This window comes from Malaya genurostris, chromosome 2 (genome assembly GCF_030247185.1).
Source record: "Malaya genurostris strain Urasoe2022 chromosome 2, Malgen_1.1, whole genome shotgun sequence".
Classification (NCBI taxonomy): Eukaryota; Metazoa; Arthropoda; class Insecta; order Diptera; family Culicidae; genus Malaya; species Malaya genurostris.
The window spans coordinates 242,720,559-242,734,898 of NC_080571.1; the positions used below are offsets into that span (position 1 = coordinate 242,720,559).

Here is a 14,340-nt window from a genome sequence, read left to right on the forward strand (position 1 = left end):
ACATACATTTGTGGTGTACGCATATATTTGAGATGGTTTTTATGCTCAGATCACAGTATACTGTGCGTTTGGCTGTCAGCTTTCGTTTGTTTACTTGTTTGTGCGGTTGAAATTCTGCCTTTTCAAAATGTCGCGTATCGAATAGGAAGTGAAAATTAGGGTTCTGGACACATGGCTAAGTGAGAAGGGTATTCCTATGCGAAAAATGGCGAAGCAGTTTGGAATTCATCATGCCAGTGTTAAAACCATAATTAATAAGTTTGGGGAACACTATTCTTTGGATGAGCTACCACGAAGAGGCAGAAAACCCGATTCTTCCAACCCGAAACTGGACCAGAAAGTGGTATCTCTAATCACAAAGAACAAATCAATATCAATACGTGATTTGACCAAAAAAGCAGGAACGAGTGTCGGAATGATCCAGCGTATCAAGAGACGAAATCACCTGAAGACCTACAAGAAGCAGAAAACCTCGAAACAAAGTGTAGAACAGAAGAAACGAGCAGCAACGAGGGCCCGGAAATTATATTCGTGTCTTTTATAGTGTCTCGATGCATGTGTTTTGATGGACGATGAGACCTATGTAAAGGAGGACTCAAAAACCCTTCCAGGTCCACAATATTTTACGTTTGGAAGGATGTGAGCGATGCGGACAGATCGATTCAAGTGGAGAAATTCGGTCGAAAGATACTGGTATGGCGAGCAATATGTTCCTGTGGTTTGAAGTCAACCATTTTTTACACTACCGGAACTATAAATGCAGAAATCTATCGATCTGAGTGTCTCCAGAAGAGATTGCTGCCTTTATATAAGAAGCATAGAACATCTACACTGTTTTGGCCGGATTTAGCGTCGGCTTACTATGCCAAAACCATTCTCAATTGGCTTGCGGAAAAGGGTATAAATTTCGTTGAGAAAAATATCAATCCACCAAATTGTACTCAGCTTCGACCAACCGAACGTTACTGGGCAATCGTGAAGAGGGTCTTCAAGAAGACTGGTACGGCAGCTGGGAACATGCAGGAGTTCCAAAAATTTGGGCTCAAGCGTCCAAAAAATGTGATGCAACCGAAACTTGATGAAGAGCACTCGATGAAAAAGTTCGAAAATTCGTGAAGGAATAACTTAAATTTCATCCGGTTTTCATTATGCTCAAGTTTAACCTCGTACAATAAAGGATCCATTTTTAGTTTGAATAAAATATCGTTTTTCATCATAATCTAAAAGAAAAATTTGTGGATAGCTTATTCTCGATACACTCCTTATGCTGCGTTCATTTGTTCACTTCTGATTAGTCTGCGCTGAGATACAGTGGATACCGCAAATCATGATTTTTATGAAGCGTCCTCAAAAATATCTCTTCACCGACTTATTTCTCAATATTGTTCCATGAAAAAATTACAAAATGTTGTTCGAATGGTGCTTTTTATCATGCAAAACATTTGAATTTATTTTATTGAACAATAATTCTGGAAAAAAATCGCAAAAATGATGATTTTTTTCATCGTTTAGAACACCCCCCCACCCCCCCTCCACCCTTAAATTTTGTTTCAACGGTTTATCTTGAATTCCTCAAATACTCCGATTCGGATGAATCGTTGCACACGTTTTTAGTATGGTAAACCATTAGTTTTGCACCAGTTCGATTCAAGACTGATTATAGAAAAGTGTGAATGTATTTCTACATACAATCTTCGAATCGGTGTAGCTCGAAAACTGTTAATTATACAAAAATTGTATCCAAAAAGAAATTGAAGAAAATGGGTGGGACACTCTAAGAAAAATTATAAATCTGCTCATAGTAAACTTTCTACTAGAAGTAGTCATTCTGGATAAGTTTAGACTCAGATTTTGGTAAATTGAGCAAGTCAAAAGCTATGCTTTACACTCAAAAACAGCTATTCTTAATAAAAGTACTATTTTCTATAGCTTATAAAACTGCGTAATTTAGCAACATTCAGAGTTCTTTGAATTTCGTGTTTCGAGAACGACTACTTCTAGGAGAAAGATGACTTAGTGCTTTTGATCAGTAGAATGTGATTTTATTTAAAATTTCATTTTTTCGGTTACTTTTCAAATTCGTGAAAAAATATATATTTTCTCTATCGATTTCTTACAACTGCATCTTAGACATATTTTTTGTATCAATAATAATTTCCAAGTTACAGCGATTTGGAGATAGTGCATACAAAATTACATTCGTTTTTTTTTTTTTTTTTATATCGTTTATTTATACCCGGCTTTAACCTAATTTTGGTCGTTCGCCGGCTTTACATTCATGGCTCATGAAACAAATCGATAGATTATTTTGCGGGGCTTCAGTATTCATGAACAAACGTAGAAACAATCGCAATTTTAACGGAAGCGAAAGTAAACAAGGAGAGCTTCTTATTCGTAGATATGACGTTTCGGAAAAAAAAAGAAAACAGAACGAATCTCTTTAAAAACATCGAAATAAGCGATATAACCGCGTGGCACGTCGCAGAGCATAAAGAAACATAACATACAATATCGGAAAGTGAGCTCTTGTACTATACAATCGTCTTTCCTTAGAGTTTCACCGTATGCCGCATTCAACCTCATTCAACCAGAACGACTCAAGAACGGAACCACAAAGCAGAAGCGCGATGATGGCGGCGAAAGAAACAAGAACTTACCTCTCGCTCGAGAAAGTTGGGGTAAAATGAACCGTTCCGCAGAGTTATTAATGGACAAGCTACAATGATACGCGTTGAGGTTGCCATAGCATCAACAAGCGCTTAATGAGAAACGAGAAATGACAATGTATTAAATAACAGGGGGATTCCGAAAACTGCTGTGTGAACTGCATTTAATACCTTTTCACTCATTTTTATTCCAGTTGAGCTCAAAGCGGTCGTGGCGGCAATCGAGCACGCTTTTGTCTTGAAGGTAGGGTGAATTGCCGCGATTGTCGAGGATTGGTGGTAGGTTGGATGTCGTAAAAGGAGCGGCAGCTCGAAGGAACGTTCCCAGTTGGTATGTACTTGCGAAATATCGTTGTTCCAAACGATTGGCACATGTCCCTCACCCTTGGAATAAAAAAGATAGGGATTCAGCAATAACTGTCTGGAGATAATCACAGCTGTGTGGAGTGTGCAGGACGCTGCTTCAGCCATTATAAAAAGCCATTCCTTGATTCTTGCTACTCCGGTTGGAACGCAAAATCGTTCGTTTTAAGGGCCTGACAAACCTTAGTCGTCGGATAAATGTTTCCCGGTAGAATCTCAAAGCAACTTAACGACTCATCAGGGCGTAGAAACTTGTATGCTATGCTGCAATGTATGTTAGGTTGAAATAGGCAAAGCAATAAGCATGGAACTTGCGATCGCTCACACCCATACTAACACAGCATAGGTACACAGCTCGGTGTAGGTGGAAGTAGGGTGGGTCTAGTTTTTCCCATCATAGCATGTTCGGTGCAAAACAAAATTTTAACATACTAGAATTCAACGAGTGAAATTGAAGTTCTAAAATATTACAATTTCGCAACACGAAGAAGTGATATGTTCTACAATCAAAGCTAGTATAAAGATTGTGTGGCATCCGGCAACTGAAGAATTGAACTGTATTTCTGATCCCATGGCTTGAGAACCGAAAAACAACACAAATTATTTACATTTTATCTTCATATTACCAGACGCTTTATAGTGTTGTGAAATTTTCATCAACTTTCTGAGTTTTTGCTCTTATTGTAGTTTTATCTCGCAGTATGATAATTTAAAGAAAGTTTAGGATGTCGCAAAGTTCCTTCGAAATGGTCTGCTGACATAACTGGTTACCTTTTTTTAAATGAAGTAAACCTAGATTTTCCATTGTACGGAGACACTGACAGCACTGCTTCTAGTGAGAAGTGGGTGTACTTTTTTTCCAATACATACTGTGGTTGTTTGAAATGCGTCGGTAACTTTCTACACACAGTTTTGAAACATTTACGCACCCATTTCTCACCAGAGGCGCTTTTGGTGTTATGGATTGTTCAATTTATATGCGTTTATACTTCCTCTGAATAGGTTATCTGATGTAATTCGTTTTTCAAGCTATTTCTTTCCTGAATTCGACTTCCAAATTCACTGAAAGTTATGGTACCCTGGATGGGAAGAGTCAGAAGTCCCATGTTACTAATAGAATTAAGGACAGACACTTCCGAAGAGAGCATTCAAGCGGAATTAAGAGTTAACCGGCCACCTCCTTACATTTCAATTCTGATAACATGTTGATCGTTGTCGATAGGCAATGTCTGATCAAGTGATGATATAAGAACCGCGTTGAATCTAATCAACAAATTAACAATAGTTGAACGCTCGAATAGTTTGGTAGACCCACCTGTAAACTGTTTGTAGCCGCCAAGAATCTTATGTTTCCACCATTTCACGATGTTACCAGCCATGTTCACCTTCTCTGCTTACGTTCTTCGGCTCGTTATCAGCCAGTGGAAAACTTTGCCAGTTAAAAGCTTCGGCACGTCTAGAGTTTCGTGCTCAATAGAACACAATTTTCAATTCGTCACACATTTTCTAACGGGAGATGATCATCGTTGCTTTTATCAAATTTCCTCGGAGTGCGTATATTTATTTATTTCTACTTTTCGAAACACTTCTGCTCGCGTTTTTTCTCTCACATATCCTTAATTTTCACCTATACCATTTTTTATCAAAACACCACTTTTCGCTTCAAAATACGCACGCAAGCACACCGATCTACGCTTTCGCTTATTGCCATTTCCATCACTTCCCTACCCAGGTAACGCAGAAGGAAGATTTATTTCGTCTCATTTTTAGCTGTGCAACCTCCAAAACGGAGAACACCGCTCGAAACTCAACAACACACCGAAATTCCCGATATATATGTTTTGAATTCTCCAAACTATTTACTACAATTCCCCGCGTGATATCGATTCCATTGGATGTGTCCCAGGGTTCGGGGTGCCAGGAGAACGCGCGGTTGAATAGCTGTCTATGAAGAATTTGTTATTTCACTCTCCGTTCCCGAAAAGTAGAAGACAGGCAACCCGTAAAGATCTCCGCGTTCAGAGAAAAGTAAAATATTTTGCCTCCTTATCCGTAGGCACCGACAAAAAAGCCACACCGACAAATATTATTCTTCTCTTGCGTTTCAACGCACCCTGCGTCACTATCCTCTCAATTCCTATGCCTCTTATTAATTCAGAGAAATTTTTACAACTTTTTGTTTGTGTTGCCTCCGCGATACCTCGCTGGGTCGTCTCTGTTTTCCGACGCGACGGCCTACGACGTCTACAACAGCAACAACAAAAGCACAACCATCGTCTTCGGTGTTTCTTGGCTCCACGTTATACACGAGCTTGAATAGAGATTTCAGTAAACACACACCTTCTCATACCCCGTTGCATTAAAATGGCATCGGTGTGCGCAGACCTCGGGTTCACGTAGCTGTCAATTTCCACACCAAATAGTCCAGGCATAACATTAATGGAGGCGCGTTCAATCTACGGTGCTTTGTTGACCATTTGGCCGAATTTCCACTTTATCCCAGTTCTACCATAGTAATCTATCAAAAGGTTCTTCACTTGAATACCAAAACACCGACGAATGTTCAAACAAAACAGTTATTTCTGGGGCGACTTTTTTCCTCAATCCGTCGATTTCGCCTTATTTTGATTCAAAATTACTCATGTCCAGTTCAGGCGTTCCGAATATACACAACAAAACACACTTCACATAGTTTAATCCTTGATTCCGTTCGCTGTGATCCTTGATTCGAGAGAGAAATCTTACATCTCCCTATCCCCATTGAAATATACACAAAATACACGCGTACAGCAATGCTAAGCACAGTCCGAACAAGTGGGTAGTTGAAATGATACTGACGGTAAGCGACAGGAACGAATACACCCCGCTATGGAATGGAGCTAGAGCAACTGAACTGCAATGTAACACCAACACGACGAAACGAGCGCCGAGTTTCCACGACCACAAAAACATTACTCGTGCCATGATTTCGGCCCATGTGTGAATGAAGCAACATAGTATTTATGTCCACACACAGAGACGTGATTGGGAAGTTATGCTGCGTTCGTGTGTACCTACGATGCGAAGACTCGGCTCTGTGGTTCTGCCGATGTTGTTGTTGTTGTTGTTTTTGATATTTGTACTTTCCGATTGGATGTAGTTGTTTTACAGAACGCTATGAATGGGAAAAGACGAACAGTGTAGTACTAGATGGCCAGCTTTCGTTCATAGTGGAGAGTTTCCATGTTTGTTTTGAACCGATAAACCGAGAGTTAGTGTTGTCAATTTCTGAAAACGAGCGGAATATTGAAACGATACTGTTTCAGTGATAACTGTTTTTAATCCCCACGCTCGATTGACACTGTTTCATCCATTTAGCAATTCATGTGAAAAAAATCTGAATATTTAAAGGATCCGAATAATACATTGACGATTCTTGTTACGTTTCGTCTTCGACACATCCGGGCATTGCAGTTCAAATTGAACTACTAAAGTAAACTTAGTAGTTTAACCTAACCCGCTAAGCAGACGTTATATTTACTTTAGTGAGTCATCATTAGTTAACGATAACTCCGAAGCGATTGCACTAAATTGAGTTGGAGACAAAACGTAGCTGGAATAAAAATAGTTAGGTGCATTTTTCAGAAAATGGTTCGAATTAACAAAAGCCTTGAATAACCATATGGAACATTGTTGAAGTGCAAAGGCTACAAGGATATTCAGGAAGGTTTAGGATCCAACTGTATCTCTGGAAGGGTTTTATATAAGTTGTCCGCACGTTAAGGATTGATAGAGGAGACGAAAATATTAAAAAAACGTTCTTAATCCACCTAGTAGAGAGACGATACCATTTTTATTATTCCACATTTGAATATTTTTCCTATGTTCAATGTCCAATTGTGTCGACATTTTTGAATTGAGTATTCAAAGCCAATTGTGACAAATAATGTGAAAAAAATGTTTGGCTGAAACTTTGTATAGTGAAAAAAGTAAACATCAGATCTCAAAAACATGAAGTAGCAATCTGGCTGACGAGAAAACATTTCATTCACGACTAGTTTGACAAAAAATGGCACAGCCGTCCCTGAGATCTTGATCGCGCTGTTAACTGCACACATACACATATATTCGAATATACGTCAATTGTTGGGAATCGACATTTTACTGCGCCAAAGAAAAACTCAACAAGTGTTGACTATTGCTAATTAGATGAATGGGGAAGTTCCTCACTAATCAGAAGTTCAGTTAAAAGGGACTGATTAGGCTTAAGCTGCTTACGAAGTACTTGAATAGCATTCTAAGCAGCCCGTTTTGCCTTTCAAATGAAGAAATAAACATTTTTGTCTATTCAATTTTATCAGAGATGACTAAACCGAATTTAACGAACTTAGCTTCAAATGAAAGGCGTTGTAGTCCCACACAAAGTTCCTGAATTTTGTTTAAAAATTAATTTCAAACTACTTAGTCACTTTCCTCAGAGATGGCGTGACCGATTCTAACAAACTAAGGTTCAAATGAATGGTCTTATGGTAGTAATACAAAACTCCTGAATTTACAGGGGGAAGAATGATAAAAATTTTATACCGTCGCTCAAAGCGGCGAAGCAAAAAATATTTAAAAAATCTAAAATTGTGTCAAAACTATTCCGTCCGATAGTCATTGTCAGTAGATGGCCTGCTATTTTGGTTCCCGGTTTCTAATTCTAGAAGCACCAGAAATAGTGGCCATGTACTCCAAATTGATACTAAAATACTAACTTTTTCCGAAAATGGCTTGACCAATTTTCACCAACGTAGCGAATCCGACTAACCTGGTTTCCGATTTCAGAAGCACCTAAATAGTGGAACTGTTTTATTTTATAGATTGTACTAGTTGATGCAGAAACAAACTTTTTCGTTTTCTTTCAAGAAGTAAAGAAAATTATATAAGAATGTGAGTAATATAAAAAAAGCGTCATCACACTACTAGATGGATTAAAACAGTGTTTTGTGTAAGTAATTATCCAAAAGTTTGCGTGATGCAACCGGACAAATTTTTAAGCAGCTTCTCCTTGTTCAGATTCAGGGCAGCGAAAAAACTCGGAACTTGTTCTGAATTTTCAAGTTACCAAAATTTCCACGCATACTCTTAAGCACCGAGAAAGTTCATGCGAAACTTGTACTGTACTTCACAGCTGTCAAATATAAAGACGTGTTTTCTTGAACAGTAAGAAAATGTACGCGGAACTAGTTCTGCACTTTCAAGTTCTCAAAGGTTCCGTGTGTACTTTTAAGCATCAAGGTGCTGAATTCAGTAATTGTGGTACTTTTGGTTGCTTGGGATGATACTCCAGGTTGCGTCACGCGAATCGTTAATAAAAGTTATATTTGATTAAAGTATATCACATTGAAACGTACCACTTTCCTCGCTCAAGGCAGCTCCCTTAGTTTTCGAGTTCCGAAAAATCACTGCGAAACAAAACCCTGTTTCAACACAGATTCCATAGAACCGATTACGGCATGGATTATAACATTCACTGCCCTCATTTTACTTACTTCTGAGTTGTTTTTTTTTTTTTTTTGAATCTGTTTGTCGCCGACGCAAACCTTAAATCCAAAACAAAAATCAGCTGTTATTGCCGTAACACTCGTTCATTCATGATTAAAGAAACTTTGACCGCAATAATTCATACAACTAGTACTTACTGCACACCGCGAGGAAGAATCAAATTACATCAACTGCACTCGGAGTTGAGTCCGGTCGGTCACATAGTAAAACAGACAAATTATGCTAAGTCAACATTCTCGATGCCGATGCCATTGTCGCACCGCGATATATTGATATATATTCAATAACATAAGCGGCGCAACGTAGGAACATAAGGAATCATTCAAATATTCAATGTACTTATATATATTTGTAAATAATTGGCTTTAAGAAATTTAGATATAAAAACCCAAAAATTATCAATAAAGACACAGTCAAAATCCAAACCTCATTCAGCAAACATTCGTTTCCGAAACACCGGAGCTCTTCGTTGGTTTCCACCTTGCATCCCTTGGACGAAGGGCCCCATTCCAAAGTCTATAGCGTGTAGTATTTGTTACGCAGGTGCTACAAACTATAGAATTCAATCTAGACTTAGAGGTGGCTTGTACTGCAGGACATCTCTAACTAGAACCTTGGTCGAACGTCGTAAGATCGCCCAACCGGTGGGCGATATATGGTGGCTCCAGAGAGGATTTATCCTCAAGTTTCGCGACGTTAAAAGGAACGAAATAAAAGTTCAAGCGTGTCCGTAGCTCATAGCGGACAAATAAACGTGTTGTAACGAAAAAGAGTGTATTCATAGCTAATACACAAGTGAGTGAGTGTTTGACGTCTGTCAGTACAATATCACAACCAGGTGATATATCACGCAATTCGTACCAGAAGGAAGCATCGTAGATATGGCCTCCACATCGTACGTGAACAATCCCAACGGGAACTGCCGCCTGTGCCAGGACAAGGACAGTGCGGACGAATGGATGGTGGAATGCACGAAATGTTGGAATTGGTTCCACATGGCATGCGCCAAACTAGAAAAAAAGCCTACGGTAAAGGAATCTTGGCACTGTCCAAGGTGTAAGGAAGAAATAAAGGAAATCCAGCTTCTGAAGAAGGAGCTGGAAGAATATAAACGGACAACCACGAGAAGTAAGTCCAAAGAACGCAGCCCAGTTGATACGGTTGAACTGCTACGGCGTCAATTTGAGGCGCAGCTGGAAAGCCAAAAGATACGTGACGAGGCTTTCCAAAAGGCCATGCTTGAAATGGCAAACAAAATTCATCAAATTAAGAATGATCCCGAAATTGTTAGCACTTCCACGGCTTCCACAATAAAACTACCAGATGAAATTACAAATCTACTAAGAAGACAAACAGCAACGCAGCTTCCACAATTTAACGGTAATTATAAGGATTGGCCAAATTTTAAACGACTCTATGAACAAAGTAAACGAGAAGGACAATTCAGTAATATGGATAACATCAATAGACTTATGGCGAGTCTCGATAAATCTGTTAAAGTACACATTAATGCATTGTTAATGGACCCGGGAAACGAGAAACAAGTTATCGAAACATTGGACAGTATATATGGACAGCCACTAGCGATATTCAACGAACTGTGGAAGGATCTGACAAAATTACGAAACCCACGTATGGAAAACCCTCAAACAATGGTAGACTTTGTAGTCACACTCGGCAATTTAGTTTCAAATATGTCGATAATACAGTGTGAAGATTATCTTGCTAATCCATTACAAATAGCAGAAATCATATGTCGTCTGCCGCTCAACCTAAGAGAGCAATGGGCGGACAAGGAAATCGAAGCCATGACTCCTGCGAACGGGCAGCCAAGACAAAAACTAACGCTGAAGGATGTACACGAATTCCTTAAACCACAACAAAAGAGAGCGACACTCCTTGTCGCACAAAGGGTTTGTCAATCAGAAAAGGAATATCCAAAAAATGAAAAATCAAGGATAAATCTACATACTGAAGGTAAAAGCAAACCTCCAGTAAAATGCCTCTGTTGTAATCAACAACATTGGCTAACATCATGTCAGGAATTCAGAAACATGAATACAGAAAAGAGACGCGCATTAGCTCTTGAGAAACGCATATGTTTCAATTGTCTACGACTAAGACACTCATCCAAAAATTGTGAGACTAAGCCAAACTGTAGAACACAAGGATGTATGGCACGCCATCATACATTCCTCCATTTACGTACAAGAAATAGCGACGAGAGCACAACCTCCCCGAAAAATGACACCAAAATAAAAACTAAAAATGAATCGTTTAATAACTCCAAAGATCCCAAGAAAACCATTGAAAAGAAGGACGTTGAGGAAACAAGTGCAGCATCCACCTCACCAGATACTTCCAATAAACAAGATAAAGAAACCACACGCACGAATATACATACCGTCAGGAAAAACAAGGTGTATTACCAAATCCTTCCTGTAACTATTCACGCACAAGGCAAACAGTTAGATACATTCGCTTTCCTGGATCATGGATCTTCGAACAGTCTCATTCTGGATAAGGTTGCTAATGAGTTAGGTCTAGAAGGACCAATATCCCCCTTGAGTATTAAATGGACCAATGACTCAATACATGAGGACAACCAAAGTCGAAGTGTTTGTTTCAAAATATCCGGTACCAACAAAAATCGGTATCAAATGGAGAGTGTACGTACAGTAAGTAAATTATCACTACCACGCCAAACACTCGAGTATAATGAAATTAAAGAAAAATACACACACCTCAAAAATATTCCGATACAAGGGTATGTCAATGCCGAACCAACGTTATTAATTGGACTTGATCATCCACGACTGCTAACGGCAACGAAACAACGTATAAATGAAATCGGACCAGTCGCGGCCAAAACTCCCATCGGCTGGGTAATATACGGCCGGACAAACTCTAGACATCAACAGGACACATATTCATGCGTTATTGAGGAACAAGATGCTCTCCGTGAGGAAATACAGAAATATTTTTCAACCGAAGAATTCGGTGTCAAAGTCACTCATCACAATCACATAAGTACCGAAGACAAGTTGGCCAACCAAATTATTCAGCAAACAATGAAATATAATGGTTATCAATATGAGATCGGTCTGCTTTGGAAGCAAACAAGGACTATTATGCCAAAAACAGAAAGCTTTAAAGCAGCATTAAAAAGACTAGAATACACTGAAGCAAAGATGCGAAAAGATCCTGAATTTTCTGAATGGTATAAGGAAAAGATTCAGGAGTACGTTAAGAAAGGCTACGCTCGAATGCTCACGCCAGAGGAAATTACTCGAAGTAGCGAGAAAACGTATTATTTACCCCACTTCGCGGTCGTGAATCCAAATAAAACTCCACTCAAACCACGTCTCGTCTTTGATGCCGCTGCAAAAGTACAGGGAGTATCACTAAACACGGAATTGCTGTCTGGTCCAGACAACTTGACATCACTGTTCGGAATCCTACTAAGATTCCGAGAAGGGAAATATGCAGTAGCTGGAGATATACAAGAAATGTTTTCACAAGTTAAGATACGGAAAGAAGACCAAGACGCTCAACGATTTCTATGGCGAGATGGAGATAACCGAAAACCTATGGCACATTACGTAATGCAAGTAATGACATTTGGTGCGACTTGCTCACCGGCATGCGCACAGGCAGTAAAAAATAAAAATGCAGAAAATTTCAAGGAATGTGAACCAAAGGCAGCAAACGCTATAATAAAGCAGCATTACGTTGATGACTACTTGGATAGCTTTTCGACAATAGAAGAAGCTACTGCAGTCACATTCGAAGTGATTAAAATTCACGAAGTCGCACATTTCATGATGAGAAACATCATATCAAACAACACAACAGTACTTAATTTTCTACCAGCAAAAAACATTGCAAACAAAACAACAACAAAGGAATTCACCGAAAAGAACGTAGCATCTGAAAAAGTCCTAGGTGTATACTGGGATACAACTCGGGATACAATTGGGTACCGATTGGAACAATTCGACCCTGAAGTTATTCCAACGAAAAGAGAAGTCCTCTCAAGAATAGCTAAAATCTTCGACCCTCTAGGCCTTATCGCACATATTACGATCGGAGGAAAGATAATTATGCAACAAATTTGGAAAGAAGGCTCTGATTGGGATGATAAAATATCAACCAAACTGATGGAGACTTGGAGAGTTTGGATAGAAAAACTGTCCACCATAACCACGTTAAATATCCCAAGGTGTTACTTTACAAACAAACTGAACGCAAAGCTATACGAGCTACATGCTTTTGTCGATGCTTCAGAACAGGCTTTTTCGGCAACAGTATATTTGTACGCAGAAACTACGCATGGACACCAAGTTAGCTTAATAGCAGCAAAAACAAGGGTTGCGCCAAATAAGGTAATGACAATTCCCAAACTCGAGCTTCAAGCTGCAGTACTGGGAACACGATTGGACACCACGGTAAAACGAGAATTACGAATAAAAATCTCAAACGTAACAATGTGGTCAGATAGCAAGACCGTACTTTCCTGGATACGTAGCGACCATCGGAAATATAAAATCTTCGTAGCTAATCGTATAAGCGAAATACTTGATGAAACGACTATTTCTCAGTGGAGATGGGTACCGTCGGGACAAAATCCAGCAGATGAAGCAACACGAGATAACTATATCGCAAGAGAGTCTATATGGTACACGGGGCCGGCCTTTCTGAAGAAAGAGAGGGATGTCTGGCCAAAAGACGAAAATCAAGCTGCGGAACCGAATTAAAAGGCGTCACACACCCAATGGCGATTGTTGTACTAGATCCTGACTGCGAGCTTAGAACTAAATACAGCATGACACACGCTAGTATTGGTGGAACGTCATTAGAGAGAAAAATATTTTTCAAAAGTCAAAAAGAAATGCCGTCTTCAACAATCAACCTGCTTGAACCAATGGAAACTTCAGAAGAACCTTTGACTACACACGAATCACCCAATCAACAGCAGAAAACATCTAAGAACGACCAGAGCTCAATATACAACCTCACGGGTATCCTGGCAATTATATCAACAGTGCTCATCGCAGCTATAGTTATCAGTACGATCTACTATAAGAAAAGCAGCAGACGAATAAACCCACCCCTTTTCCGCGTAGAAGACCACCAAAGAAGATAACAGCCATAAGCGATGAAACAATTTAAGCTTGTATAACAATATTTAGATTCTGTTGTTGCAAAATCAAAGTAGATAATCAGAAACACACTATAGAAGACTTAACTTAAAACAAGCGTAAACAAATAATGCAAAATTAAGTTATAAGGTACTCGTACGCAAAGAGAACATTGACTAGCAATGAACTATGAAGCGTCGGCAGCTTGTTCTTGTAAGATCTACTGGATAGACTTACGGGGCCCGGTATGTCGCCGACGCAAACCTTAAATCCAAAACAAAAATCAGCTGTTATTGCCGTAACACTCGTTCATTCATGATTAAAAGAAACTTTGACCGCAATAATTCATACAACTAGTACTTACTGCACACCGCGAGGAAGAATCAAATTACATCAACTGCACTCGGAGATGAGTCCGGTCGGTCACATAGTAAAACAGACAAATTATGCTAAGTCAACATTCTCGATGCCGATGCCATTGTCGCACCGCGATATATTGATATATATTCAATAACATAAGCGGCGCAACGTAGGAACATAAGGAATCATTCAAATATTCAATGTACTTATATATATTTGTAAATAATTGGCTTTAAGAAATTTAGATATAAAAACCCAAAAATTATCAATAAAGACACAGTCAA

At 39.1% G+C, this 14,340-nt stretch overlaps 2 protein-coding genes across 2 annotated transcripts in view; one reads left to right on the plus strand and one right to left on the minus strand.

Moving 5' to 3' along the window:
• The window catches only part of LOC131428388 (protein naked cuticle homolog), a 149,645-nt gene extending 143,793 nt beyond the window's left edge, over positions 1 to 5,852 (minus strand). Inside the window, exon 1 of the mRNA XM_058592307.1 lies at positions 4,345 to 5,852. Coding sequence (XP_058448290.1) covers positions 4,345 to 4,408 — 64 coding nt within the window. The 5' untranslated portion in view covers positions 4,409 to 5,852. The remainder of the gene's footprint in view (positions 1 to 4,344) is intronic.
• Positions 5,853 to 9,436: 3,584 nt separating this feature from the next.
• On the plus strand, positions 9,437 to 13,312 carry LOC131429162 (uncharacterized). Its single transcript, XM_058593209.1, has one exon. It carries the CDS (start codon positions 9,437 to 9,439, stop codon positions 13,310 to 13,312), a length of 3,876 nt encoding a protein of 1,291 aa, XP_058449192.1.
• Positions 13,313 to 14,340: the final 1,028 nt, after the last annotated feature.